General features: G+C 48.7%; 1 protein-coding gene across 5 annotated transcripts in view; it reads right to left on the bottom strand.

Moving 5' to 3' along the window:
* recql5 (RecQ helicase-like 5) overlaps positions 1–27,782 on the bottom strand; it is a 117,434-nt gene that overhangs the window by 76,917 nt on the left and 12,735 nt on the right. For 4 of the 5 annotated variants that reach the window (XM_085963251.1, XM_085963252.1, XM_085963250.1 and 1 more), the window contains exons 2-7: positions 23,107–23,228; positions 22,281–22,799; positions 17,933–18,038; positions 6,371–6,482; positions 4,483–4,645; positions 3,854–3,936 (exon numbers count right to left, since the gene is read on the bottom strand). In XM_085963251.1, the coding sequence (XP_085819377.1) occupies positions 3,854–3,936; positions 4,483–4,645; positions 6,371–6,482; positions 17,933–18,038; positions 22,281–22,799; positions 23,107–23,228 (1,105 nt within the window). The remainder of the gene's footprint in view (positions 1–3,853; positions 3,937–4,482; positions 4,646–6,370; positions 6,483–17,932; positions 18,039–22,280; positions 22,800–23,106; positions 23,229–27,782) is intronic. The other variant, XM_085963254.1, reaches the window with a different exon arrangement.

The following is a 27,782-nucleotide window of genomic DNA, read 5'->3' as shown; positions in this document are numbered from 1 at the left end:
CTATATGTAGATTAAAGTCACCCATGATAACTGCTGTGCCCTTATTGCATGCTTCTCTAATTTCCCGTTTAATGCCATCCCCAACCTCCGCATTACTGTTTTGGAGGTCTATATACCACTCCCACTAACGTTTTCTGCCCCTTGGTATTTTTCAGTTCTACCCATACAGATTCCACATCATCAGAGCTAATATCCTTCCTTTCAATTGTGTTAATCCCCTCTTTAACCAGCAATGCTACCCCACCTCCTTTTCCTTTTTGCCCATCTTTCCTGAATATTGAATACCCCGGGATGTTGAGTTCCCAGCCTTGGCCACCCTGGAGCCATGTTTCCATAATCCCAATCAGATCATATTCGTTTACCTCTATTTGCGCAGTTAATTCATCCACCTTATTACGAATGCTCCTTGCATTAAGACACAAAGCCTTCAGGCTTGTTTTGATAACGCTCTTAGATCTTTTAGAATTATTATTTACTGTGGCCATGTTTGATTTAAACCCTTGATTTCTCTGCCTGCCAGTTTTGTTTTTCTCCTTCCTGTCTTTTGCTTTTATCCTGGTTTCCCTTTCCTCTGTCTCTCCACTCAGGTTCCCAACCCCCTGCCATTTTAGTTTAAACCCTCCTCCAGAGCATTAGCAAACACTACCCCCCATGGACATCGGTCCCGGCCCTGCCCAAGTGCAAACCATCCGTCTTGTACTGGTCCCACCTCCCCCAGAACCGGTTCCAATGTCCCAGAAATTTGAATCCCTCCCCCTTGCACCATTCCTCTAGCCACGTATTCATCTGAAATATCTTTCTATTTCTACTCTGACTAACACGTGGCACTGGTAGCAATCCTGAGATTACTACCTTTGAGGTCCTATTTTTTAATTTACCTCCTAACTCCCTATATTCAGCTTTTAGGACCTCATCCCAGTTTTTACCTATATCGTTGGTACCTATATGCATCACGGCAACTGGCTGTTCACCCTCCCCTTCCAAAATGTTCTGCAGCCGCTCTGAGACATCCTTGACCCTTGCACAACGCGCACCCCTACACCCCTTCACACGCGCACACCCTACACCCCTACACACGCACCCCTACACACCCGCACCCCCTACACCCCTTCACACACGCATGCAGTCACATGGCGGGCCACCGTGGGTGAAGCCGTCACAAAGTGTATCCGGCAACAGGAACCCCAACATAGAACATAGAAAAATAGGAGCAGGAGTAGGCTATTCAGCCCGTCAAGCCTGCTCCGCCATTTAATATCATGGCTGATCCTCTATCTCAAGACCATATTCCTGCTCTATCCCCATACCCCTTGATACCTTTTGCATCTAGAAATCTATCTATCTCCTTCTTAAATATATTCAGTGACTTGGCCTCCACAGCCTTCTGTGATAGAGAATTCCACAGGTTCACCACCCTCTGAGTGAAGAAATTTCTCATCGCAGTCCTAAATGTCCTGCCCCGTATCCTGAGACTGTGACCCCTCGTTCTAGACCCCCCAACCAGGGGAAACATCCTCCCTGCAGCCAGTCTGTCTAGCCCTGTCAGAATTTTATACATTTCAATGAGATCCCCTCTCATTCTTCTAAACTCTAGTAAATACAGGTCTAGTCGACCCAATCTCTCCTCATACGACAACCCGACCCTGGCAATGGGAACCCCGGCAACGGTAACCCCGACAACCTAACACAGCGGGCCTCGACAGGGTGACGCCATCACACACATCTCAGACGACACGCTCAGTTTATTGCAGTTATCAGCCTGTGCCCTCCAGTGCCAGCCAGCAGTACATGAACCTCGTCACTTTTAAAGGACAGTGCAATAAAATTAGATACATACCAGGAAGTACAAACACTTTAGCCTCAGCATGAGCCCATCACTGACTGCTAGCCTCACCCAGCCCAGTGCCAGCCCCCCACCCTTACCCCACCCAATGCCAGCTCCCCACTCAGTGCCCGCTCTCAGCCTCCCGAGCCCAGCACCCCACCTGCTTTTCACACCCTGCCCAACCTCCACCCCCCCGCCCACTGTTCCAGTATCCTTCTCATTGTTCCTTTCCCTGTCTCTCTATTCCGCAGCATGGCGACGGAGCAATCGTCGCTCCTGGACTCGGGAGTGGTGCGTGAGGTCAGGAGTTGGCTGCTGAGCGACGATTGGTCCCTGGGGTGTCTCGTGGTCATCGCTACCTTCGTCGCCATGTTTCTGATTCTCATCTCATTCGCTGTCACTTATGGATTCTGTTCAAGGCCGAGGTCGCCAGCCAGGTCCAAATAAACTCGCGGAAAGGAGTGGCAGCAACAGACCCCGGCAACAGGAACCCCCGACAACCCGACCCCGGCAACAGGGCCCCCGGCAACCCGGACCCCGGCAACAGGGACCCCGGCAACAGGGACCCCGGCAACCCGACCCCGGCAACAGGGCCCCCGACAACCCGACCCCGGCAACAGGGACCCCGACAACCCGACCCCGGCAACAGGGACCCCAACAACCCGACCCCGGCAACAGGGACCCCGACAACAGGAACCTCAACACCTGCAAGAGCTTGGAAAAAGCATCTCCAGTGCACCCTGAGCTAGTCACTGCCCAGCGGCACTAGGAAGACCACACTGTCCAGGCTCTCACCTCCTGCACTGCACAGGAGAGACTGCTGTTAAGCTGTCCTGCAGAGTATGTATTTAGAAAATACACAACTTTCCATCAGCGTATTTATCAGCCCATTCAGTGCTCTAATGCAAGCTGGGCATGGTACACTGAACACTACTGCAGTTAGTTATACATAGACTGCAAGAACATACGTTAAAATCGTTCTATGAATTGCACATGTGGTTACAATCTGCAAAGTTCTCATTTGCACAAGTTTGTTTATTTTTGGGATTGAATAAAAAAGAATGAGTTTTAGTGAGGTTTAAATCAAACTTTATAAAAGCAGTTCAGCCTCTGCTAACAAACTCCACCCTGCACATTGCTGGCTTGTACAGTCTGGATCGAACTGATTGCCTAATCGGTGTATTGTCAGCAATCTCGACTACAGGCACAATACCCACTGCCGGGTCCAGATACCCACCTCCACCCGTCCAGGCCTAACTCCCGCCGCCTCCTCCCTCCTTTAAATATCAATCCTTTTTCATTACTTTCACTCCCATCCTGCCCAGTACTGACTCCCAGCCCTCACTTCCAGTCCCCACCCTCAGCACACTGTCCTTTCACTTCTGGGACTTGTCCCTGAATCCAACCCAGACCGATGGGATGAAATTCTCCATGTTCTCTCCATTAGTTTTCACGTTGGCCCTGGTGATTACTGGGCCATACGTACTGCCAGGTCACTTTCTATCATTGTTAAATGGCCGTACGGCGATCAGCCTGGTGTGGCCATATTCTAGCTGGCTGAAGGGTTACTTGGTTAGTGTCAACCCAGCTCCCAGTGGACATGAAGACCACCGCACAGAACTTGAGCACAAACGGGAACGAGGCCAACCAGCTCCCTCAGCAGATCAACAATTGGTTGTTGTCGCTTGTTTTTGCTTCACCTTTGTGAGAGGCTGATACACACTGTAAACTTTATCAATGTTGCATGCTAGAATGCACGTAGTAGGTGTAACTGGTCAGTCTCCTGTAGTGTATACAGAGCCATTCATGAAATTCCAACCTGCGACTCACTCCTGGTATCCAATATTTGCATTAAAAAATACCCGAACCCCTTCATTAGATTCCAGCCTGTAACTCACTCCCGGGTATTCGTTATTCTATATATAAATCCCCCGAACCCCTTTAGATTTCAGCCTGTAACTCACTCCCGGGTATCAGTCATCTGTTATTAAGGGAAGTGCAGGACACACAGGAAATGGAAGCACTTACCCTGGCTGCTCACAGAAGGTAACCAGAGTCTCAAACCCCACCATGGAGGCTGTGTCAGAGCTTCTTATTGAGCCTCTCTTCCTCTGCGAAAAACATAAGAAAATAAGTAGAATAAAACACACAGGAGGAGCGCACACAGGAGGGGAGCACACAGGTTCTCGGTACATTCAGAAAACGAGCAGCCAAATAATGCACACAGGAGCATCGCTGAAGGGACGGCCATGGAACTACCAGAGGTGGGGTGCACGAGGCAAGCCAGAGGCATGCAAGAATGAGTGTGAAGTGCCCCAGAGTGAACAGGCAGAAAAGGCACATCAGCCTGAAAGGGTAAGGATGAACTGGACAAGAGTAGAAGAGGGGTTGGAGAGCCAAGCTGGGGATGAGAGAGCAGGTGACTGCCAGGTGGGACGTGAGAGAGCTGGATGAAGAATTGCAGAGAGAAAATGTTGGTGCTTCGGAATGAAAGCAAGAGATCAAAGGCAAGCAAAAAGGATACGCAAGAGACAGCAATAGGAAAGCGTGAATGGGGAGAGTCCGAGTAGGCAAACACAAGGGGAAGATGAGACAGAATAGTGGGGTGTTAACCTGAAAGGTCGATATTTCTGTGGATAACTCTGGTGGCCCAGTACCTGGATCTGAGCGATCTCTTTCCTGATCAGGAAGCTGATGCTACCTCGGTCTTTCCTGGAGTAGTAGATTCGACAGAACGAGGACTTCCCATCTCTCCCTGCTCGACCAGATTCTTGGTAATAAGCGGCCATCGACTTTGCGATATTCCAATGGGCAACAAACCTGCAGCGATTCAGAGACAGCTGGTAACCAGAAACACCCAGAAAAAGAAAAACGTGCATTTATGTAGCCCCTTTCACAACCACCAGCCATTCCAAAGCGCTTTACCAGCACTCAGACAGCTGGTAACCAGCATCACCCCACGCGCAGAGACCTGGTAACCAGAAACACCCAGCGCTCAGACAGCTGGTAGCCAACAACACAAGCAAGGAAGTTATGATTAATTAATCTTTATAAAATACTGGTTCGGCCTCAGCTGGAGTATTGTGTCCAATTCTGGACACCACACTTTAGAAAGGATGTCAAGGCCTCGGAGAGGATGCAGAGGAGAATGGTAATACAAAAGCAAAATACTGCGGATGCTGGAAATCTGAAATAAAAACAGAAAATGCAAGAAACACTCAGCATGTCAGGCAGCATCTGTGGAGAGAAAAACAGAGTCAACGTTTCAGGGTCATCGATCTGAAACGTTAACTCTGTTTCTCTCTCCACAGATGCTGCCTGACCTGCTGAGTATTTCCAGCAGTTTCTGCTTTTATTTACTAGAATGGTACCAGGGATGTGGGACTTCAGTTATGTGGAGAGACTGGAGAAGCTGGGGTTGTTCTCCTTAAAGCAGAGAATGGTAAGGGGAGTTTTAAGAAAGATATTCAAAATTATGAGGGGATTTACATTGCAACAGTAACTACAATTCAAAAGTACATCATAGGCTGTAAAGTGCTTTTGGGTTGTCCTGAGGGCGTGAAAGGCACTGTCTGCATATGAATGCAATTCTTTTTTTTGATAGAGTAAAGAGAAACTGTTTCCACTGGCAGGAGGGTCAGTAACCGGAGGACACAGATGCAAAATAATTGGCAAAAGAACCAGAGAGGAGACATTTTTTTACGCAGCGAGTTGTGGAATGCACTGCCGGAAAGGGAGGTGGAAGCAGAGTCAATGGTAACTTTCAAATTCGAATTGGATATAAACTTGAAAAGGAAAAAATGAGCGGGGCTATGGGGCAAGAGCAGTGGAGTGGGACGAAGCACGACGGTTCATTCAAAGAGCCAGCACAGGCACGCTGGGCCAAATGGCCTCCTTCTGCGCTGTAAGATTCTATGATCACCCAGCGCTTACAGAGCCAGCATCACCTGGCACAGTCAGCCGATAACCATCTTCGCGTCTCACAGAGAAGGCTGGTAACCAGCATCAATCTGCACTCGGACAAGCTGGTGAGCACCATCACCAGCCAGGAAACAGTGACAGAACAAGCTCCGACCTCGTGAAGCTGCACACATTACATGACCCGCAGCCTGGACAGTCTTTTGTAAACCAATAATCATTTCCCATGGAGAGCTAGTAACCAGTTACTGGTAACCACAAGCATTCACAGCTTCTCAGGAGGTCTAAGCCAGTGAAGTGTTAGATCGGGTATAACTCCGGGTTTTTGTTGCTGCTGATAATGTTGAAAATTGGAAGCCAGGCAGGCAACTTTGCAATTGCTGCATTGAAACCGATTCTGTGCACGTGCACCATCAGTCTCGCTTCACGCGCAGCCCCACCGGGGCATAAGGTGGCAGCCCTTGATCAGAATGCCCCCGTCATCACAGCGTGCGGAGTTCCTCACCACCTCACCCAACTGCCCTGGAGAGAACATCCTCGCAATTTCACTGCTATAACAGGACCCCCGCCCCCCCCAGCAGTGATTCCGAGAGACATTTCCCCCCCCCCCTTATTATTGACACTCACCTGACATTAGCCTTGTCCACACCCATCCCAAAGCTGATGGTTGCCACGATCACCGGCACCTTGCCCTCCATCCACTCCTGCTGCACCGTGGTGCGTTCTGAATTCTTTAGTCCTGAAGGTACACAAGCGACACACAGGGTTCAACTCCCGGAGACAAAGCCCGCCCTCTGCTCAAACATCTCCACAGGTTGGAGGATCAATTTTCTACGCTGGAACACACACACACAGTGGGCCAACATTTGCGGCCGGAGGCTTCCCGCGGGCGGACGCCTCCGGCCTGCAGAAATTCTACGAATGTACCCGGGGGCCCGGGAGATACGGAAGCTTGTGATCCTGGGCCTCTCCTGGTCCGTGCGGGCAGAGGTCCCCGTATCCCAGGGACGCAGGCGGTTCGTAGGCGCCCCTGGGATCCCGTGGGCCAGCCCAACCAATAAAAGAAGGCAATCCCCATTCATATTTATTGGAGTTCCGTATGTATTATGTAATAATTCCAATAAGTATGAATGGGGATCACTTAAAAAATACACCAACACATGAAATTAAAAAAATTTTAAATTACATATTTAAAATGAATTAAAATGCCATTATTTTAAACAAAAATTTATTTTTTTGGAAAAAATTATGTTTTTACGGGGCTAAAAATAAATTACTTTATTGAAGAGAATTTTTACTTTATAAATGAGTGATAACATTTTATTTTTCTATTTTTTAAAACTCTTATGCTGGTAAAAGTAGGCCGTACATAGACATAGAAACATAGAAGATAGGAGCAGGAGTAGGCCATTCGGCCCCTCGAGCCTGCTCCGCCATTCAATAAGATCATGGCTGATCTGATCCTAACCTCAAATCTTCTACCCCTCTCCATCCACCCGAACCCATGTGATCTCGAGAGGCGAAAAACCAGATAAAAAACCCAATGGCCAATTTGGGAGGAAAAATCTGGGAAATTCCTCTCCGACCCATCTAGGCGATCGAAACTCGTCCAGGAGATCACTCTGTCCCTATATTTTCTACAGTACTTACCTTCTGTAAAGGCGATCTCCACCCAGCCAGGAACAGGAATAAAACCATCTCCTGAAATCTAACACAGAATTCGAACACAAGTAGGAGCAGAACCAGGCTACACGGCCCCTGGGCCCACTCCACTACCCACAGGGCCATGACCATTCCGAACCTAGACTCATGTCCAATTTCCTGCCCGCTCCCCGTAACCCTTAATTCCCTTTACTTCTAGGAAACTATCTATTTCTGTTTTAAATTTATTTAATGATGTAGCTTCAACAGCTTTCTGGGGCAGCAAAATCCACAAACCTACCACCCTCTGAGTGAAGAAGTTTCTCCTCATCTCAGTTTTGAAAGAGCAGCCCCTTATTCTAAGATTATGCCCCCTAGTTCTAGTTTCACCCATCATTGGGAACATCCTCACCGCATCCACCCGATCAAGCCCCTTCACAATCTTATATGTTTCAATAAGATCGCCTCTCATTCTTCTGAACTCCAATGAGTAGAGTCCCAATCTACTCAACCTCTCCTCATATGACCACCCCCTCATCCCCGGGATTAACCGAGTGAACCTTCTTTGTACTGACTCGAGAGCAAGTATGTCTTTTCTTAAGTATGGACACCAAAACTGTATGCAGTATTCCAGGTGCGGTCTCACCAATGCCTTGTACAACTGCAGCAATACCTCCCTGTTTTTATAATCTATCCCCCTAGCAATAAAAGCCAACATTCCATTGGCCTTCTTGATCACTTGCTGCACCTGCATACTAACTTTTTGAGTTTCGTGCACCAGTTCCAGGGAGCAGCGGCAGCAGAGAGGAGGTGAGCCCGGTATAAAAACCGGCGCGAAGACCGAGGCCCGACCAGTTCCAGGGAGCAGCGGCAGCAGAGAGGAGGTGAGCCCGGTATAAAAACCGGCGCGAAGACCGAGGCCCGACCAGTTCCAGGGAGCAGCGGCAGCAGAGAGGAGGTGAGCCCGGTATAAAAACCGGCGCGAAGACCGAGGCCCGACCAGTTCCAGGGAGCAGCGGCAGCAGAGAGGAGGTGAGCCCGGTATAAAAACCGACGCGAAGACCGAGGCCCGACCAAATCAACAGCAGAGGAGAGGGGTAAAAAGTAATCAGAGTGTGACGTCACCAGGGAGCAGGTAAGTGATTGGTTGGTGAGTATTTCTCTTTTTTAAACTTAAACTCTGTAGTTTATAGTTACTAGGGTCTTTTCTGGTGTAGCAGGAACTGTTGGTAGACTATACAAGCGCCTTAGAGATATTTTTAATTGGTGATAGTAAATTAATTTAAATTAAGTAAAGGGAAGGTCATGCCAGGTGAGCACAGCCCCGTGATATGCTCCTCTTGCTCTATGTGGGAATTCAGGGACACTGCCGGTGCCCCTGATGACCACGTGTGCCAGAGATGCAGCCATCTGCAGCTACTAGCAAACCGCATTGAGGCGCTGGAGCTGCGGGTGGATGGGTTGTTGAGCATTCACGATGCTGAGAGGTTCGTGGATAACATGTTTAGTGAGTTGGTCACACCGCAGGGAAGGGCTGCACAGGAAGATAGGAAATGGGTGACCACCAGGAGGAGCAATAGAAGCAGGCAGGTAGTGCAGGAGACCCCTGTGACCATTCCCCTCTCAAACAGGTATGCCGCTTTGGATACTGTTGAGGGGGATGACTCACCAGGGGAAGGCAGCAGCAGCCAACTTCCTGGCACTGGGGGTGCTCCTGCTGCCCAGGAAGGGGGGAAAAAGAGTGGGAGAGCAATAGTGGTAGGGGATTCTAAAGTAAGGGGAACAGATAGGCGTTTCTGTGGCCATAGACGTGAATCCAGGATGGTTTGTTGCCTCCCTGGTGCCAGGGTCAAGGATATCACTGAGCGGCTGCAGGGCATTCTGGAGGGGGAGGGTGAACAGCCAGAGGTCATGGTCCACATTGGTACCAACGACATAGGTAAAAAGAGGGATGAGGTCCTGCAGCAAGAATTTAGGGAGCCAGGTGAAGGGTTAAAGAGCAGGACCTCAAAGGTTGTAATCGCTGGATTACTCCCGGTGCCACGTGCTAGTGAGTATAGGAATGGGAAGATAGAACAGATGAATGCGTGGCTAAAGGGATGGTGCAGGGGGGAGGGCTTTAGTTTCCTGGATCACTGGGTCTGCTTCTGGGAAAGGTGGGACTTGTACAAGTCGGACGGTTTACACCTGAACCAGAGGGGAACCAATATCCTTGCGGGGAGGTTTGCTAGCACTGCTGGGGGGGGGGTTTAAACTAACTTGGCAGGGGGATGGGGTACAGAGTGGAGCTATAGCAGGGGGTGATTTACAGCCAAATACAGAGAAAAAAACAAGGCAGAGCAAATATGTGAAGGCAAAAGGGAATATGGCAGGGCTGGAAGGCATTTATTTTAATGCAAGGAGTCTTGCAAATAAGGTGGATGAACTGAAGTTGTTGTTGAACACATGGGAGTACGATATTGTTGCTATCACGGAGACATGGTTGAGGGAGGGTCAGGACTGGCAGCTCAATATTCCGGGGTATAGAATCTTCAGGCGAGACAGAGGGGGGTGTAAAAGGGGAGGGGTGTTGCAATATTAATTAAGGAGTCAATTACTGCTGTAAGGAGGGATGATATATTAGCGGGTTCCTCTAATGAGGCCATATGGGTAGAACTTAAAAACAAAAAGGGGGCAAGCACTTTGCTGGGAGTGTACTATAGGCCCCCAAACAGTCAGGGGGAGATAGAGGAACAGATATGTAGGCAAATCTCAGAAAAGTGCGAAAATAATAGGGTAATAATAGTGGGGGATTTCAACTTCCCCAATATTAATTGGGATAGTCAGAGTGTGAAAGGTTTAGAGGGTGCAGAGTTCTTAAAGTGCATCCAGGAGAGCTTTTTGAGCCAACATGTAGAAAGTCCTACAAGAGAGGGGGCGATACTGGACCTAATTCTGGGGAATGTAGCCGGGCAAGTGGTGGAAGTGTCAGTAGGAGAGCATTTTGGCGACAGTGACCATAATTCGGTGAGATTTAAGGTGGTCATGGAAAAAGACAAAGATGGCCCAGAAATAAGGGTTCTAAATTGGGGGAAGGCCGATTTTAATATGATAAGGCAGGATCTGGCCAAAGTGGACTGGGAGCAGCTACTTATAGGAAAATCCACATCAAGACAGTGGGAGACTTTCAGAAGGGAAATAGAGAGAGTACAACGCCAACATGTTCCTGTAAAGGTCAAGGGTGGGACCAACAAGCAAAGGGAACCTTGGATGACAAGGGATATACAAAAATGCATTAGAAATAAAAGGGGGGCTTTTGGCAGTTACAAAAGACTAAAGACGGAAGAAGCCCTAGAGGAGTATAAAAAGTGCAGGGGCATACTTAAAAAAGAAATTAGGAGGGCGAGGAGGGGCCATGAAATAACACTGGCGAGCAAAATAAAAGGAAAATCCTAAGATGTTTTATAAGTATATTAAGGGCAAGAGGATAACCAGGGAAAGGGTAGGGCCCATTAGGGACCAAAGTGGCAATCTGTGTGTAGAGCCAGATGATGTAGGCGGGGTTTTAAATGAATTTTTTGCATCTGTGTTCACTATGGAGAGAGACGATGCAGACATAGAAATCAGGCAAGGGGACTGTGACATACTTGAACATATTAGCATCGAGAGGGAGGAGGTGCTAGCGGTTTTAGCAGGCCAAAAAGTGGATAAATCCCCAGGCCCGGACGAGATGTATCCCAGGCTGCTGTGGGAGGCAAAGGAGGAGATTGCAGGGGCTCTGACACAAATTTTCAGAACCTCTCTGGCCACAGGGGATGTACCAGAGGACTGGAGAACAGCTAATGTAGTACCATTATACAAGAAGGGTAGCAGGGATAAACCAGGGAATTACAGGCCAGTGAGCCTAACATCTGTGGTAGGGAAATTATTGGAAAAAATTCTGAGGGACAAAATTAGTCTCCACTTGGAGAGGCAAGGATTAATCGGGGATAGTCAGCATGGCTTTGTCAAGGGTAAATCATGTCTGACAAATCTGATTGAATTTTTCGATGGGGTGACTAGGGGGGTGGATGAGGGAAATGCTGTGGATGTGGTTTACATGGACTTCAGTAAAGCTTTTGACAAAGTCCCGCATAGGAGACTGGTCAAGAAGGTAAGAGCCCATGGGATCCAGGGTGCCTTGGCGCGTTGGATCCTAAACTGGCTGAGTGGCAGGAGGCAGAGGGTGATGGTCGAAGGGTGCTTTTGTGACTGGAAGCCTGTGTCCAGTGGGGTACCTCAGGGATCGGTGCTGGGTCCCTTGTTGTTTGTGATCTACATAAATTATTTGGATGAGAATGTAAAAGGTATGATCAGTAAGTTCGCAGATGACACGAAAATTGGTGGGGTGGTAAATTGCGAGGAGGAAAGCCTCAGGCTACAGGACGATATAAACGGGTTGGTCAGATGGGCGGAAAAGTGGCAAATGGAATTTAACCCTGAAAAGTGCGAGGTGATGCATTTTGGACGGACAAATAAGGCAAGGGAATACACAATGAGTGGTAGGACCCTAGGAAGTACAGAGGGTCAGAGGGACCTTGGTGTACATGTACATAGATCTCCGAAGGCAGCGGAACAGGTAGATAAGGTGGTTAAAAAGGCATATGGGATACTTGCCTTCATTAGCCGAGGCATAGAATATAAGAGCAGGGAGGTTATGATGGAGCTGTACAAAACGCTGGTGAGGCCACAGCTGGAGTACTGTGTGCAGTTCTGGTCGCCTCACTATAGGAAGGATGTGATTGCTTTGGAGAGGGTGCAGAGAAGATTCACCAGGATGTTACCTGGGATGGAGCGCCTCAGCTATGAAGACTAAACAGGCTGGGGTTGTTTTCCTTGGAGCAAAGGCGGCTGAGGGGGGACCTGATTGAGGTGTACAAAATGATGAGGAGCATAGAAAGGGTAGATAAAGAGGAACTTTTCCCCTTAGTAGGGGGGTCAATAACAAGGGGGCATAGATTCAGGGTAAGGGGCAGGAGATTTAGAGGGGATTTGAGGAGGAACTTTTTCACCCAGAGGGTGGTTGGAATCTGGAACTCACTGCCTGAAAGGGTGGTAGAGGCAGGAACCCTCACAACATTCAAGAAGCATTTGGATGAGCACTTGAAATGCCATTGCATACAAGGCTATGGACCAAATGCTGGAAAATGGGATTAGGCTGGACAGGGATGGATGGGCGGCGCAGACACGATGGGCCGAAGGGCCTCTTTCTGTGCTGTAAAACTCTATGACTCTATGAGGACCCCCAGATCCCTTTGTACTTCAGTACTTTCCAGTTTCTTGCCATTAAGATAATAACTTGCTCTATGATTTTTCCTGCCAAAGTGCATAACCTCACACTTTCCAGTATTGTATTCCATCTGCCAAATCTCTGCCCACTTACTTAGCCTGTCTATGTCCCTTTGCAGGTTTTTTATGTCCTCCTCACTACTTTCCGTCCCATCTTTGTATCATCTGCAAACTTTGATATGTTACACTCGGTCCCCTCCTCCAAATCGTTAATATAGATTGTAAAGAGTTGGGGACCCAGCACCGACTCCTGCGGAACACCGCTAGTTACTGATTGCCAGTCTGAGAACGAACCATTTATCCCAACTCTGCTTTCTGTTAGAGAGCCAATCCTCCACCCACGCCAGAATATTACCCCCAATCCCGTGACTTTTTATCTTGAGCAATAATCTTTTGTGTGGCACCTTGTCAAATGCCTTTTGGAAGTCTAAATACACTACGTCCACTGGATCCCCTTTGTCCACCCTGTATGTTACTTCCTCAAAGAACTCAAGCAAATTTGTCAAACATGACTTCCCCTTCATAAAACCATGCTGACTTTGTCCTATTAAATTATGATTATCCAAATGTCCTGTTACTGTCTCCTTAATAATGGACTCCAAAATTTTACCTACCACAGATGTTAGGCTAACCGGTCTATAGTTTCCAGCCTTCGGTCTACTGCCCTTTTTAAATAAGGGTGTTACATTAGCAGTTTTCCAGTCTGCCGGGACCATTGCCGAGTCCAGGGAGTTTTGGAAAATTATTACCAATGCATCCACAATCCCTACCGCCACTTCCCTCAAGACCCTAGGATGTAAGCCATCAGGTCCAGGTGATTTATCCGCCTTGAGTCCCATTATTTTACCGAGTACCACTTCCTTAGTGATTTTGATCGTGTTTAGCTCCTCCCCCCCTATAGCCCCCCGTTTGTCCAGTGTTGGGATATTCTTAGTGTCCTCTACTGTAAAGACTGATACAAAATATTCATTCAGTGTTTTTGCCATCTCCATATTTCCCACCATTAATTTCCCGGTCTCATCCTCTAAGGGACCAACATTTACTTTAGCCACCCTTTTTCTTTTTATATAACTATAAAAACTCTATCTGTTTTTATATTTTTTGCTAATTTACTTTCATAATCTAGCTTCCCTTTCTTAATCAATCTTTGAGTTATTTTTTGCTGTCCTTTAAAGAATTCCCAATCTTCTATCCTCCCACTAGATTTGGCTACCTTATATGCCCTTGTTTTTAGTCGGATACTTTCCTTAATTACTTTCAATGAGATCATGGCTGATCATCCAAATTCAGTACCCTGTCCCTGCCTTCTCCCCATATCCCTTGATCCTTTTAGCCTTAAGAAATATATCTAACTCCTTCTTGAATATATTTAATGAATTGGCCTCAACTGCCTTCTGTGGTAGAGAATTCCACAGGTTCATCACTCTCTGGGTGAAGAAATTCCTCCTCATCTCTGTCCTAAATGGCCTACCCCTTATCGTTAGACCATGACCCCTGGTTCTGGACTCCCCCACCATCAGGAACATCCTTCCTGCATCTAGTCTGTCTAGTCCTGTTAGAATTTTATAAGTTTCAATGAGATCCCCTCTCATTCTTCTAAACTCCAGCGAGTATAAGCCCAATCAGCCCAATCTCTCCTCATACGTCATTCCTGCCATCCCAGGTATCAGTCTGGTGAATCTTCGCTGAACTCCTTCCATGGCAAGAACATCCTTCCTCAGATAAGGCGACCAAAACTGCACACAATACTCCAGATGTGGTCTCACCAAGGCCCTGTACAACTGCAGCAACACATCCTTGTTCCTGTACTCAAACCCTCTCGCTAAGAAGGCCAACATACCATTTGCCTTCTTAACCGCCTGCTGCACCTGCATGCTTACCTTCAGCGACTGGTGCACAAGGACACCCAGGTCTCGTTGCACTTCCCCTTCTCCCAATCTATTGCCATTCAGATAACAATCTGCCTTCCTGTTTTTGCCACCAAAGTGGACAACCTCACATTTATCCACGTTATATTGCATCTGACATATTTCTTCCCAAATCACCCAACATGTCCAAATCATCCTGGAGTTTCTCGACCTCCTCCTCACAGCACACACGCCCACCCAGCTTTGTGTCATCTGCAAATTGGGAGATATTACATCTAGTTCCCTTGTCTAGATCATTAATATATATTGTGACTAGCTGGGGTCCTAGCACCGATCCCTGCGGTACCCCACTAGTCACTGCCTGCCACTCGGAAAAAGACCCGTTTATTCCAACTCTTTGCTTCCTGCCTGCCATCCAGTTCTCTATCCAACTCAGTACCTTGCCCCCAATCCCATGTGCCTTAACTTTGCACACTAATCTCTTATGCGGGACCTTATCGAAAGCCTTCTGAAAGTCCAAATACACCACATCCACTGGTTCTCCCTTATCTATTCTACCAGTTACATCCTCAAAAAATTCCAGTAGATTAGTCAAGCACGATTAACCTTTTGTAAATCCATGTTGACTTTGTCCGATCCTGTCAATGTTTTCCAAGTGCTCTGCTATTACATCTTTTATAATGGACTATAGCATTTTCCCCACTACCGATGTCAGGCTTACCGGTCTATAATTCCCCGTTTTCTCTCTACCACCTTTTTTGAATCGTGGCGTAACATTAGCTACCCTCCAGGCGTAAGAATTTGACAGGCATTCAGCGGACGGAAGTTGTGCAAATAGCGCAACTCTCCACCCACAGAGGCCCTTTGCCTGGGATGCGGAGGGAACCTATCAATTAAGGTAAAGCAGAGGCTAAAGCATACAGAGGCCTACAAGATTAGTCAAACTAGAGGCAACTCAGCTCACACCATGGACTTTGATCTGTCTTGAAGGTTTTCAACCTTAGAAGTTAGATTTCCACCTCAGTGCAGTCTTCCACGATATGGATCAAGATAATGCCACAGTATCAGCCCCCTCCTTCGCTAACACAAATTTGGCCAATTGGCTCCTTAAACCTTTGGAACCTCTACAGGCTTTGACTGGGGCAGGAGCGTTTCTGTCTCCAACAGGGCACATGGACAGGGTCCGGGACCACCACCATTGGGATATATATTGCAAGGCCCTTACATGAAGCAAGAACAGCACTGTCTTTAATTAGCACTAATTAACAGATCCCTCCAGAGAGGGTGCGAGGGAAACAAAACATGCTACACTGATGCAGTAAGGGAGCTCTTCTGAGCTTGGGACTGAGGTACATTGCTGGGTCAGTGTAGAGGGAGCTTTACTCTGTATCTAACCCATACTGTACCTGCCCTGGGAGTGTTTGATGGGACAGTGTAGAGGGAGCTTTACTCTCTATCTGACCCGTGCTGTACCTGCCCTGGGAGTGTTTGATGGGACAGTGTAGAGGGAGCTTTACTCTGTATCTAACCCGTGCTGTACCTGCCCTGGGAGTGTTTGATGGGACAGTGTAGAGGGAGCTTTACTCTGTATCTAACCAATGATGTACCTGCCCTGGGAGTGTTTGATGGGACAGTGTAGAGGGAGCTTTACTCTGTATCTAACCAATGATGTACCTGCCCTGGGAGTGTTTGATGGGACAATGTAGAGGGAGCTTTACTCTGTATCTAATCCGTGCAGTACCTGCTCTGTAGTGTTTGATGGGTCAGTGTAGAGGGAGCTTTCCTCTGTATCTAACCCGTGCTGTACCTGCCCTGGGAGTGTTTGATGGGACAGTGTAGAGGGAGCTTTACTCTGTATCTAACCCGTGCTGTACCTGCCCTGGGAGTGTTTGATGGGACAGTGTAGAGGGAGCTTTACTCTGTATCTAACCCGTGCTGTATCTGCTCTGTAGTGTTTGATGGGACAGTGTAGAGGGAGCTTTACTCTGTATCTAACCCGTGCTGTACCTGCCCTGGGAGTGTTTGATGGGACAGTGTAGAGGGAGCTTTACTCTGTATCTAATCCGTGCAGTACCTGCCCTGGGAGTGTTTGATGGGACAGTGTAGAGGGAGCTTTACTCTGTATCTAATCCGTGCAGTACCTGCCCTGGGAGTGTTTGATGGGACAGTGTAGAGGGAGCTTTACTCTGTATCTAATCCATGCAGTACCTGCTCTGTAGTGTTTGATGGGACAGTGTAAAGGGAGCTTTACTCTGTATCTAACCCCGTGCTGTAACTGCCCTGGGAGTGTTTGATGGGACAGTGTAGAGGGAGCTTTCCTCTGTATCTAACCCGTGCTGTACCTGCCCTGGGAGTGTTTGATGGGACAGTGTAGAGGGAGCTTTACTCTGTATCTAACCCGTGCTGTACCTGCCCTGGGAGTGTTTGATGGGACAGTGTAGAGGGAGCTTTACTCTGTATCTAACCCGTGCTGTATCTGCTCTGTAGTGTTTGATGGGACAGTGTAGAGGGAGCTTTACTCTGTATCTAACCCGTGCTGTACCTGCCCTGGGAGTGTTTGATGGGACAGTGTAGAGGGAGCTTTACTCTGTATCTAATCCGTGCAGTACCTGCCCTGGGAGTGTTTGATGGGACAGTGTAGAGGGAGCTTTACTCTGTATCTAATCCGTGCAGTACCTGCCCTGGGAGTGTTTGATGGGACAGTGTAGAGGGAGCTTTACTCTGTATCTAATCCATGCAGTACCTGCTCTGTAGTGTTTGATGGGACAGTGTAAAGGGAGCTTTACTCTGTATCTAACCCCGTGCTGTAACTGCCCTGGGAGTGTTTGATGGGACAGTGTAGAGGGAGCTTTACTCTGTATCTAACCCCGTGCTGTACCTGCCCTGGGAGTGTTTGATGGGACAGTGTAGAGGGAGCTTTACTCTGTATCTAACCCCGTGCTGTACCTGCTCTGTAGTGTTTGATAGGACTCTTAGACTGTCCTAGCCTAGACTGACTTATTCAGAGAGATATAACTCAATGACTTCTAACTCATCTCAGCTTTGAGCATCAAGGATTGGCTCGCTGAGCTGCCAATCAAAGTTACCACATTGAGAACCCCACACATCAACATTCCCAACGATCCACTGTTCAGTGTCTACAGGCTTTTTAACGTTGAGTCAGTGAATATTCTGCAACTCAGGGAATTAACCCTTCATAAACTCAATGACCTTATATCATTAACATAGAAATTAATCTAAAAATCGCTCAACAGGTAAAAATCCCAATGGCTCGAGGGGCCAATGGCTGACTCCTGCTCCTATTTCTTATGATATACATTCGAGGTGGCTCTTGGCACAATGCATCCTTAGTGCTTTCAACTGTGCTCCTTACCTGCATGATAAGCCTTGGCTTCCACTCCTTTGTGCGTCAGTTCCTCTGCTACTTCTTGACATGAGTCCCTGGTCCGACAGTAAACTATGCCACAGCCACCAAACCGCTGCAAAGGAAGATTTACGTTAACAGAGCAATTTACTGTCAGACACCTGCTCCATTAAGACTGACCTTGGAGAAAATTAACAGGCACATAGAAACAGGAGTAGACCATTCAGCCCTTCGAGCCTGTCCCACCATTCTATCAGATCGTGGCTGATCTGTATTTCAGCTCCATTTACCTGCTTTTGTTCCATATCCCTGGAGACCCTTACCTAGCAAAAATCTATCGATCTCAGTCTTGAAAGCTCCAATTGACCCCCAGCATGCACAGCTTTTTGGGGGGAAGAGTTCCAGATTCCCACCACCCTTTGTGTGGAAAGGTGCTCCCTGACATCACTCCTGAACGGCCTGGCTCTAATGTTAAGGTTACGCCCCTTGTTCTGGACCCCCCAACCAGAGGAAATAGTTTCGCTCTATCTACCCTATCGAATCAGTTTATCATTTTAAAGACCTCAATCAGGTCACCCCTCAATCGCCTATACCCAAGGGAATACAAGCCAAATTTATACAACCTGTCTTCATAATTTAACCATTTACACCCTGGTATAATTCTGGTGAATCTGCGCTGTACACGTTCCCCCTTTCGTCAGAACTGGAAAAAGTTTGAGCTGTAACAGATTTTAAGTAAGTGCATGGCCAGGGAAAGGGGGGAGCACTTTACAGCCCTCCGGATTCAACATCCAGTTCAACAATTTCAGATCATAATCACTGCTCGCATTTTTTCCAGACAGTAGCTGTTGGTAATGATTCTGCTGTTGCCATTTGCACCTCCTCTAGACCAATCTTTTGTTTCTTTACTTGTCCCATTACCATCTCCTTTTGCCTTGCACCATCACCCCTTTTGTCATTTAATCTCTCCTACCTTCCATCCTATCACAGACCTTCCCTTTTGTTCTTTCCTCCCCTCCGCCCCTGTACTTGCTTAAAACCTGTTACATCTCTAACTTTTTCCACTTTTGATGAAGGGTCATCGACCTGAAACGTTAACTCTGTTTCTCTCTCCACAGATGCTGTCTGACCTGCTGAGTATTTCCAGCAGTTTCTGCTTTTATTTCAGATTTCCAGCATCTGCAGTATTTTGCTTTTGTATTAGATAGAGAAGATGAAGAAGCAGAAAAAGAGCGCGTATGACAGATGTCAAGTTGCAAATACATCCGAGAATCAGGCTAAATGTGGAAAGGTCAGAGGAGAAGTGAAAAAGAAAATAAGAGAGGCAAAGAGAGGGTATGAGAATAGAATGGCAGCTAACATAAAAGGTAATCCAAAAGTCTTCTACAGGCATATAAATAGTAAAAGGGTAGTAAGAGGAGGGGTGGGGCTGATTAGGGACCAAAAAAGAGACCTATGCATGGAGGCAAAGGATACTAAACTAGTACTTTGCATCTGTCTTCACCAAGGAAGCGGATGCTGCCATAGACAGTGAAGGAGGTGGTAGTGAAGACAGTTGATAGGATAAAAATTGATAGAAGTATTAGAAAGTCTGGCTGTACTTAAAGTAGATAAATCACCAGGAGCGGATGGGATACATCCTAGGATGCTGAGGGAATTGAGGGTGGAAATCGCGGAGGTACTGGCCATAATATTCCAATCCTCCATAGATATGGAGGTGGTGTCAGAGGACTGGAGAATTGCAAATGTTACACCATTTTTCAAAAAAGGGTGCAAGGATAAACCCAGAAACCCAGCAACTACAGGCCAGTCAGTTTAACCTCAGTAGTGGGGAAGCTTTTAGAAACAGTAATCAGGGACAAAATTAACAGTCACTTTGGGAATAATTAAGGAAAGCCAGCACGGATTTGTTAAAGGCAAATTGTATTTAACCAACTTGATAGATTTTTTTGAGGAGGTAACAGAGGATTGATGAGGGCAATACGTTTGATGTGGTGTACATGGATTTCCAAAAGGCGCTCAACAAAGTGCCACATAATAGACTTGCCAGCAAAGTTGAAGCCCATGGAATAAAAGGGACAGTGGCAGCATGGATATGGAATTGGCTAAGTGACAGGAAACAGAGAGTAGTGGTGAACGGTTGTTTTTCGGACTGGAGGAAAGCGTTATTCCCCAAGGGTCGGTTCTGAGGTCACTGCTTTTCTTGATATATATTAATGACTTGGATGTGGGTGCACAGGGCACAATTCAAAATTTGCAGATGACACAAAACTTGGAAGTATAGTGAACAGTGAGGAGGAGAGTGATAGACTTCAAGAGGACATAGACAGGCTGGTGGAATGGGCGGACACGTGGCAGATTAAATTTAATGCAGAAAAGTGTGAAGTGATACATTTTGGTAGAAAGAATGAGGAGAGGCGATATAAACTAAATGGTACAATCCTGAAGGGGGTGCACGAACAGAGAGACCTGGGGGTATATGTGCACAAATCATTGAAGGTGGCAGGGCAGGTTGAGAAAGCAGTTAAAAAGGCTTACGGGAACCTGGGCTTCATGAATAGAGGTACAGAGTAAAAAAAGCATGGAAATTATGATGAACCTGTATAAAACTGGAGTTTCGGCCCCAACTGGAGTATTGTGTCCAATTCTGGGCACCACACTTTAGGAAGGATGTGAAGGCCTTAGAGAGGGTGCAGAAAAGATTTACAAGAATGATTCCAGGGATGAGGAGACTTCAGTTACGTTGATAGACTGAAGAAGCTGGGGTTGTTCTTCTTGGAGCAGAGAAGATTGAGAGGAGATTTGATGTTCAAAATGATGAGGGGTCTGGACAGTGTAGATAGAGAGAAACTGTTCCCATTGGCAGAAGGGTCGAGAACCAGAGGACACAGATTTAAGGTGATTGGCAAAAGAACCAAAAGGTGACGTAAGAAAAAACTTTTTTACACAGTGAGTGGTTAAGATCTGGAATACACTGCCTGAAAGGGTGGTGGAGGCAGACTCAATCTTATCTTACAAAAGGTTAAGTATCTGAAAGAAAAGAAATTGCAGGGCTATGGGGTAAGGGCTGGGGAGTGGGACTAGCCGAGAGTCGGCAAGGGCTCGATGTGCCGAAGGGCCTTCTTCCGTGCTGTAACCATTCTATGATTCTATGAGTGTCACCTGCACACTTGGATATACGAGACCACGCCCAGTGTCTCAGGACAAGCCCCTCCCATCCCTTGCCAATTGGAGAGAAGTAGACGAGAGAAGCAGTGCTTAGTTCAACCTGCCAATCAATCATGGGGCGGAGCCACGTTGAGGGATGGAAGTTTGTCTGTTTGCTAGAGGGAAGAAGGTGGAAGGTGGAAGAGAGAGTGTACTTGTGCTCAGAGTTTATTCATGTGATTGTGCACTTGAAGTGCCGTGGCCTGCAACGCTATGGACCAAGAGCTGGAAAGTGGGATTAGGCTGGATAGCTCTTTTTCGGCTGGCACAGACACGATGGGCCAAATGGCCTCCTTCTGTGCCATAAATTTCCATGCTTCTATGTTTGTACTACATTCTGTAAGCAAGAGGGGGGGAAAAACCATCAGAAACAAGAACCACCTTCATCAATACGAGGTCAGCCACTCATCGCAGGTCAAGAACCCGACTGCTCAGGGCAGACAGAGAAAGGTGCCGAGTTTGTACCTGCCCTTCCTGGGACACACAGTGACGGGAGAAGACAGCGATGCACCTAGCAGTCGTCAGTGGGAGGAGAGTCACAGCAACTGTCCCTCTCCTCCTCCGTCCACTCAGCAGGTGCCCAGAGGAGGGAGCAATAAACCTCAGGGCAATGACTCTCACACACATACTGCTTCAGACGAGGCAGGATGGTGCAGGGTCACCCGTTCCTCGCGAGCCACACCTGGCCCTTCAGGACTCGCGTCGCTGTCTTTTCCAGCGTTCTCAACAGCAGGGTACCTGGCGCGGAGCGGAGCTTCGTGGACCAGGTGGATCCCCCCAGGTTCGATCACTGCTGAGCTGGCTGATCGTAGTCGGGGCTGCAGCAAGGATGTTGTAATTAACCCCAGCGGCTCTGGGCTGCGGAAGAGGGGTGAGGAGGCGGAATTTTAAAAATCAACCAGGGGTTCCTGCTCCTGATCACTATCCAGCTTGAAACAGTCGCTTGTGGGCACCAGGTGAGAAAAGCATCAGGCTTGGCTGTGATGCTCTACACAGCTGAACAGCCCAACATTCGCCACCTAATCTCACACGTGAAGAATGGCTGCTTAGGCTGGGTGAAGAGGAGAGGAATTGACGTCCATGAAACTGCGCCCTAGCAAGAGTCGGCATGTTAAAAGGAAGAGAAAACACAATGAAGACTCCTACACACCCCTGCAGAATCCTTCTGTCCCAGAGCCTGCTCACAGAATCCCTTCAGATTTACGTAGGGTTGTTTCAGGATATCTTTGAAGAGAACATCGTAGAACAGATTAGCTCTGAAACAAGGACTCTTGTAGACTGCGATGGGCTCCTTCAGCTGGAGAGTCGCCACGATGTCCTCCTGCACGTCCTGAGGGGCCGTAGCAGTCAGGGCCGTGCAGGGGACGCCGGGGGTCTTGCTGCGTAAAGACCCCAGTTTTAGGTAATCGGGTCGGAAGTCGTGCCCCCACTGCGACACGCAGTGAGCTTCGTCAATGACCAGGTACGATAGGAGATTCCGGGCCAGCAGGGAGTCGATGACGGGACGCATGTTGCTGGAGGCTGCCATCTCGGGGGTGATGTAGAGCAGTTTGATGCTGGGCTTCTCACAGCCCAGGTCAGACAGGACCACCTTCCGCTCTTCAAGCGACAGCTTGGAATTCAGGGAGCATGCTCGGATCTTCAGCGCATGCATGTGCTCAATCTGATCCTGTGGAAGGAAAAGATATTCAATTTACATCACAGACGCATGGAGATTAAACACTGCAGGGTACCCCCAGACATACAGATATTAAACCATGTTTTTAAATCCACAGTTGTTCCCCAAAAATGCAGTGAGGTGGGGCCTTGTGTGAGGGGAAGAACATTCCAGGGACAGAAGAGCAGGGCCTAGTGTTGAACCAAGGTAGTGTGTCAGGTTACTATGGTTCACACTGAGCTGGCCTGTGCTAGCCCTGATCTAGTAATGATTCACTATCACCCAGTGTAAGGTGGGAAACATCCAGTACTAAACTCACCTGAATAAGAGCGATCAGTGGGGAGATCACGATGGTAACACCATCAGCAAGCACGGCTGGTAACTGGTAACACAGAGACTTCCCTGCTCCTGTTGGCATGCAGATAAAGACATCCTTATCACCTGCAAAGAGAACAGAGGCAAGTTAATCCTCAGCCCAGCTCCTATAGTACAAGGACCAGATCTCCCCTCGGCCCAGGTCCTACAGTACAAGGCACCATATCCTCCCCTCAGCCCAGCTCCTACTGTACAAGGCACCATATCCTCCGCTCGGCCCAGCTCCTACTGTACAAGGCACCATATCCTCCTTCAGCCCAGCTTCCAAGGTACAAGGCACCATATCTCCCCTCAGCCCAGCTCCTAATGTACAAGGCACCATATCTCCTCTCAGCCCAGCTCCTACTGTACAAGGCGGTGGTCTGTCCAACAGTCGCCAGCTCCTGTCATGGCGCGGGTGATGCAGACATCCTTGCGGTCCCTTGCTCGGACGATGACGTAGTCCAGCATATGCCAGTGCTTGGAGCAAGAGTGCTGCCATGAAGCCTTGTACCTGTCTCTCTGACGGAACAAGGTGTTGGTTATGACAAGGTCATGTTCTAGGCATTTCAACAGAAGGAGGGTACCGTTGGAGTTGGATTTCTCTACCCCCCTCTGCCGATCACACCTCCCCAGAGGTCTGTGTCCTTTCCAACTCTGGCGTTAAAGTCGCCAAGGAGGATCAGCTTGTCGCCCATTGGGACTTGGGACAGGGATTGTTCGAGGCTGGAGTAGAATTCCTCTTTGGTCTTGTCTGTGGCTTCCAGTGTTGGGGTGTACGCACTGATAACCGTAGCGCACTGGTTCCGGACTAGGGCGAGCCGAAGAGTCATGAGGCACTCGTTTATACCGCTAGGAGAGTCTCGGAGACACCCAACCAGTTCATTTTTTATGGCGAAGCCTACCCCATGGAGGTGGCATTCTTCTTCAGGTTTGCCTTGCTCCTTGAGCTGGCCTTCCCCTGCCCGCCGGGTCTCGCTTAGGGCGGCGATGTCTGTTTCGAAACGTCGGAGCTCCAGGGCAACGATAGCAGTACGGTGTTCCGGTCTGTCACTGTTGGGGTTGTCTATGAGGGTCCTGACATTCCAGGTCCCGAACTTCATTTTAAAGGGTGGAAGATGCCTGTGCGTGAATTCTTTTAACGTGGGGTGGCCGTTGCATACCAGCTACCACACGGGCTCGACAGAGCAAGGTCTTGGTCCAATGGCAAGGGGATCCAAGACGATGCTACATCGGCCACGCGCACACGCACGTGCACGCACGCACGCACAATCCGCTCTGTCATCTCCATCAATATAGCCCCAAAACAGCGGCGGCAACAGAAACAATGCCGCAGGAAAATCAACGCTGGAGCACTCAAACACCCTGCTAAGAAAGCCCTATTCAGCCTGCGCCTCACAACCAACCTGACGACTCCCAGTGATGCAGAGACACAGTGTCCACAGCACCTGGTCTGCACTCAAGGTCTCCATAATCAGCACCTGTGAAGGGTCGCTCGGTCACTCGACCAGGAAACACCAAGACTGGTTTGACGAGAACGACCAGGAGATCCAGGAGCTAATAAGCCGCAAGCGCAAGGCATTCCTGATCTGGAAACAGCAACACAACTCGAGAGCAAGAAAGCAGCTCTACAGAGGCCTGAAGGCCGAGGTCCAACAAAAAACTCGCGACCTAAAGAACAGATAGTGGGTGGAGAAAGCACAGGAGATCCAGCAGCTAGCCGACAACCACGACGTGTGTGGATTCTTTAGCGCAGTCAAGACCACCTACAGCCCAAGCACCCAAGGTCCTATACCCCACTGCGAGCCAAGAACGGAGAGGTACTCATCAAGGACAGAGAGGCAGTCAGTGCCCGCTGGAAGGAGCACTTCGAAGATCTCCTTAACCGAGACTCTGTCTTCGACACGAGTGTCCTCAACTCCATCCCACAGCATGCTACCCGCCACCATCTCAGTACAACCCCAGCCTGGCATGAGGTTGAAAAGGCCTACCGACAACTAAAGAACAAGGCCTCAGGAGCAGATGGAATCCCTGCCGAGGCACTAAAGCATGGCGGAGAAGCACTACAGCATGGCGGAGAAGCACTACTGGCGCGAATTCATGAACTCATTTCTCTTATCTGGATGGAAGGAGGAGAGCATGCCAGGCGATCTCAGACACCCAAGTCCGATTGTGGTAATTAGAGGAGTTTCCCTACTGTCTGCCACAGGGAAAGTCATCGCAAGAATCCTCCTCAATCGCCTTCTCCCAGTGGCTGAAGAGCTCCTTCCAGAGTCGCAATGCAGATTCCGCCCACTAAGGGGCACAATGGACATGATCTACACCACGCGTCAATTACAAGAGAAATGCAGGGAACAGCACCAACCGCTGTACATGGCCTTCTTTGATCTCATAAAGGCCTTCGACACCGTCAACCGTGAGGGATTATGGAGTGTCCTCCTCAAATTCGGCTGCCCTCAAAAGTTTGTCACCATCCTCTGCCTGCTTCACGACGACATGCAAGCCGTGATCCTGACCAATGGTTCCACCACAGACCCAATTCACATACGGACCTGGGTCAAGCAAGGCTGTGTCATCGCACCAACGCTCTTCTCGATCTTCCTTGCTGCTCCATCTCACCCTCAGGAAGCTCCCCGCTGGAGTGGAGCTAATTTACAGAACAAACGGGAAACTGTTCAACCTCTGTCGCCTCCAGTCCAGATCCAAGGTCGTCCCATCTTGTCGTCGAATTACAGTATGCAGACGACGCTTGCGTCTGCGCTCACTCGGAGGTCGAACTCCAAACCATCATCAACACCTTCACCGAAGCGTACGAGAGCATGGGCCTTACACTAAACATCCGTAAGACAAAGGTCCTCTACCAACCTGCCCCTGCCACACAGTACTGCCCCCCCGATTATCAAAATCCACGACAAGGCCTTGGACAACATGGACCACTTTCCACACCTCGGGAGCCTGTCAACAAGGGTAGACGTCGAAGTCCAACACTGCCTTCAGTGTGCCAGTGCAGCCTTCGGTCGCCTGAGGAAGAGAGTGTTTGAAGACCAGGACTTCAAACCGGGCACCAAGCTCATGGTCTACAGAGCAGTGATACCTGCCCTGCTGTATGCTTCAGAGACATGGACCACGTACAGCAGGCACCTCAAAGCACTGGAGAGGTACGACCAACACTGCCTCCACAAGATCCTGCAAATCCATTGGCAGGATAGGCGCACCAACGTCAGTGTTCTTGCTCAGGCCAACATCCCCAGCATCGAAGCTTTGACCACACTCTATCAGCTCCGATAGACGGGTCACGTTGTCCGCATGCCCAATACGAAACTCCCAAAACAAGCGCTCTACTCGGAGCTCCAGCACGGCAAGAGAGCCCAAGGTGGGCAGAGGAAACGCTTCAAGGACACCCTCAAAGCCTCCTTGAAAAAGTGCAACATCCCCACTGACACCTGGGAATCCCTGGCCCAAGACTGAACAAAGTGGAAGAGAAGCATCCGGGAAGGCGCCGAACACCGAGTCTCATCGCCGGGAGCAAGCGGAAACCAAGCGCAGGCAGCGCAAGGAGCGCACGTCAACCCAAGCACCCCACCCACCCGTTCAACCACCGTCTGCCCCACCTGTAACAGAGACTGTAGGTCCCGCATTGGACTCATCAGTCACCCGAGAACTCATTTTTAATCTGGAAGCAAGTCATCCTCGGTTCCGAGGGATTGCCTAAGAAGACTGTACAAGGCACCATATCTCCCCTCAGCCTAGCTCCTACTGTACAACAACAAGTATTTATATAGCACCTTTAATGTAGTAAAACGTCCCAAGGCATGGCACAGGAGTATTTTAAAACAACAAATTTGATACCAATCCACAAAAGCTTGGTCAAAGAAGTAGGTCTTAAGTTGCATCTTAAAGGAGGAAAGAGAGGTAGAGAGGCGGAGAGGTTTAGGGAGGGAATTCCATAACTTAGGGCCCAGGCAACAGAAGGCACGACCACCAAAGGTTGAGCGATTATAATCAGTGATGCTCAAGAGGGCAGAATTAGAGGAGCGCAGATATCTCGGGGGGTTGTGGGGCTGGAGGAGATTACAGAGATAGGAAGGGGCGAAGCCATGGAGTGATTTGAAAACAAGGATGAGAATTTTGAAATCGAGGCACTGCTTAACCAGGAGCCAATGTAGGTCAGCGAGCACAGGGGTGATGGGTGAACGGGACTTGGTGCGAGTTAGGACATGGGCAGCCGAGTTTTGGATGACCTCAAGTTTACGTAGGGTGGAATGTGGGAGGCCAACCAGGAGTGCGTTGGAATAGTCAAGTCTAGAGGTAACAATGGCATGGATGAGGGTTTCAGCAGCAGATGAGCTGAGGCAGGGGCGGAGACGGGCGATGTTACGGAGGTGGAAGTAGGCGGTCTTAGTTATGCTGCGGATATGTGGTCGGAAGCTCATTTCAGGGTCAAATATGACACCAAGGTTGCAAACATTGAGTTTCAGCTTCAAGGCACCATATCACCCGTCAGCCCAGTTCCTACTGTACAAGGCACCATATCTCGTCCCAACCCAGCTCCTACTGTACAAGGCACCATATCTCCTCAGCCCAGTTCCTACTGTACAAGGCACTGCATCTCCCCTAGCCCAGCTCCTACTGTACAAAGCA

The sequence above is a fragment of the Somniosus microcephalus genome, chromosome 21 (genome assembly GCF_052327205.1).
Source record: "Somniosus microcephalus isolate GS21.2 chromosome 21, FLI_Smic_1.0, whole genome shotgun sequence".
Taxonomy (NCBI): domain Eukaryota; kingdom Metazoa; phylum Chordata; class Chondrichthyes; order Squaliformes; family Somniosidae; genus Somniosus; species Somniosus microcephalus.
This window is presented reverse-complemented; position numbering and strand designations above follow the sequence as displayed.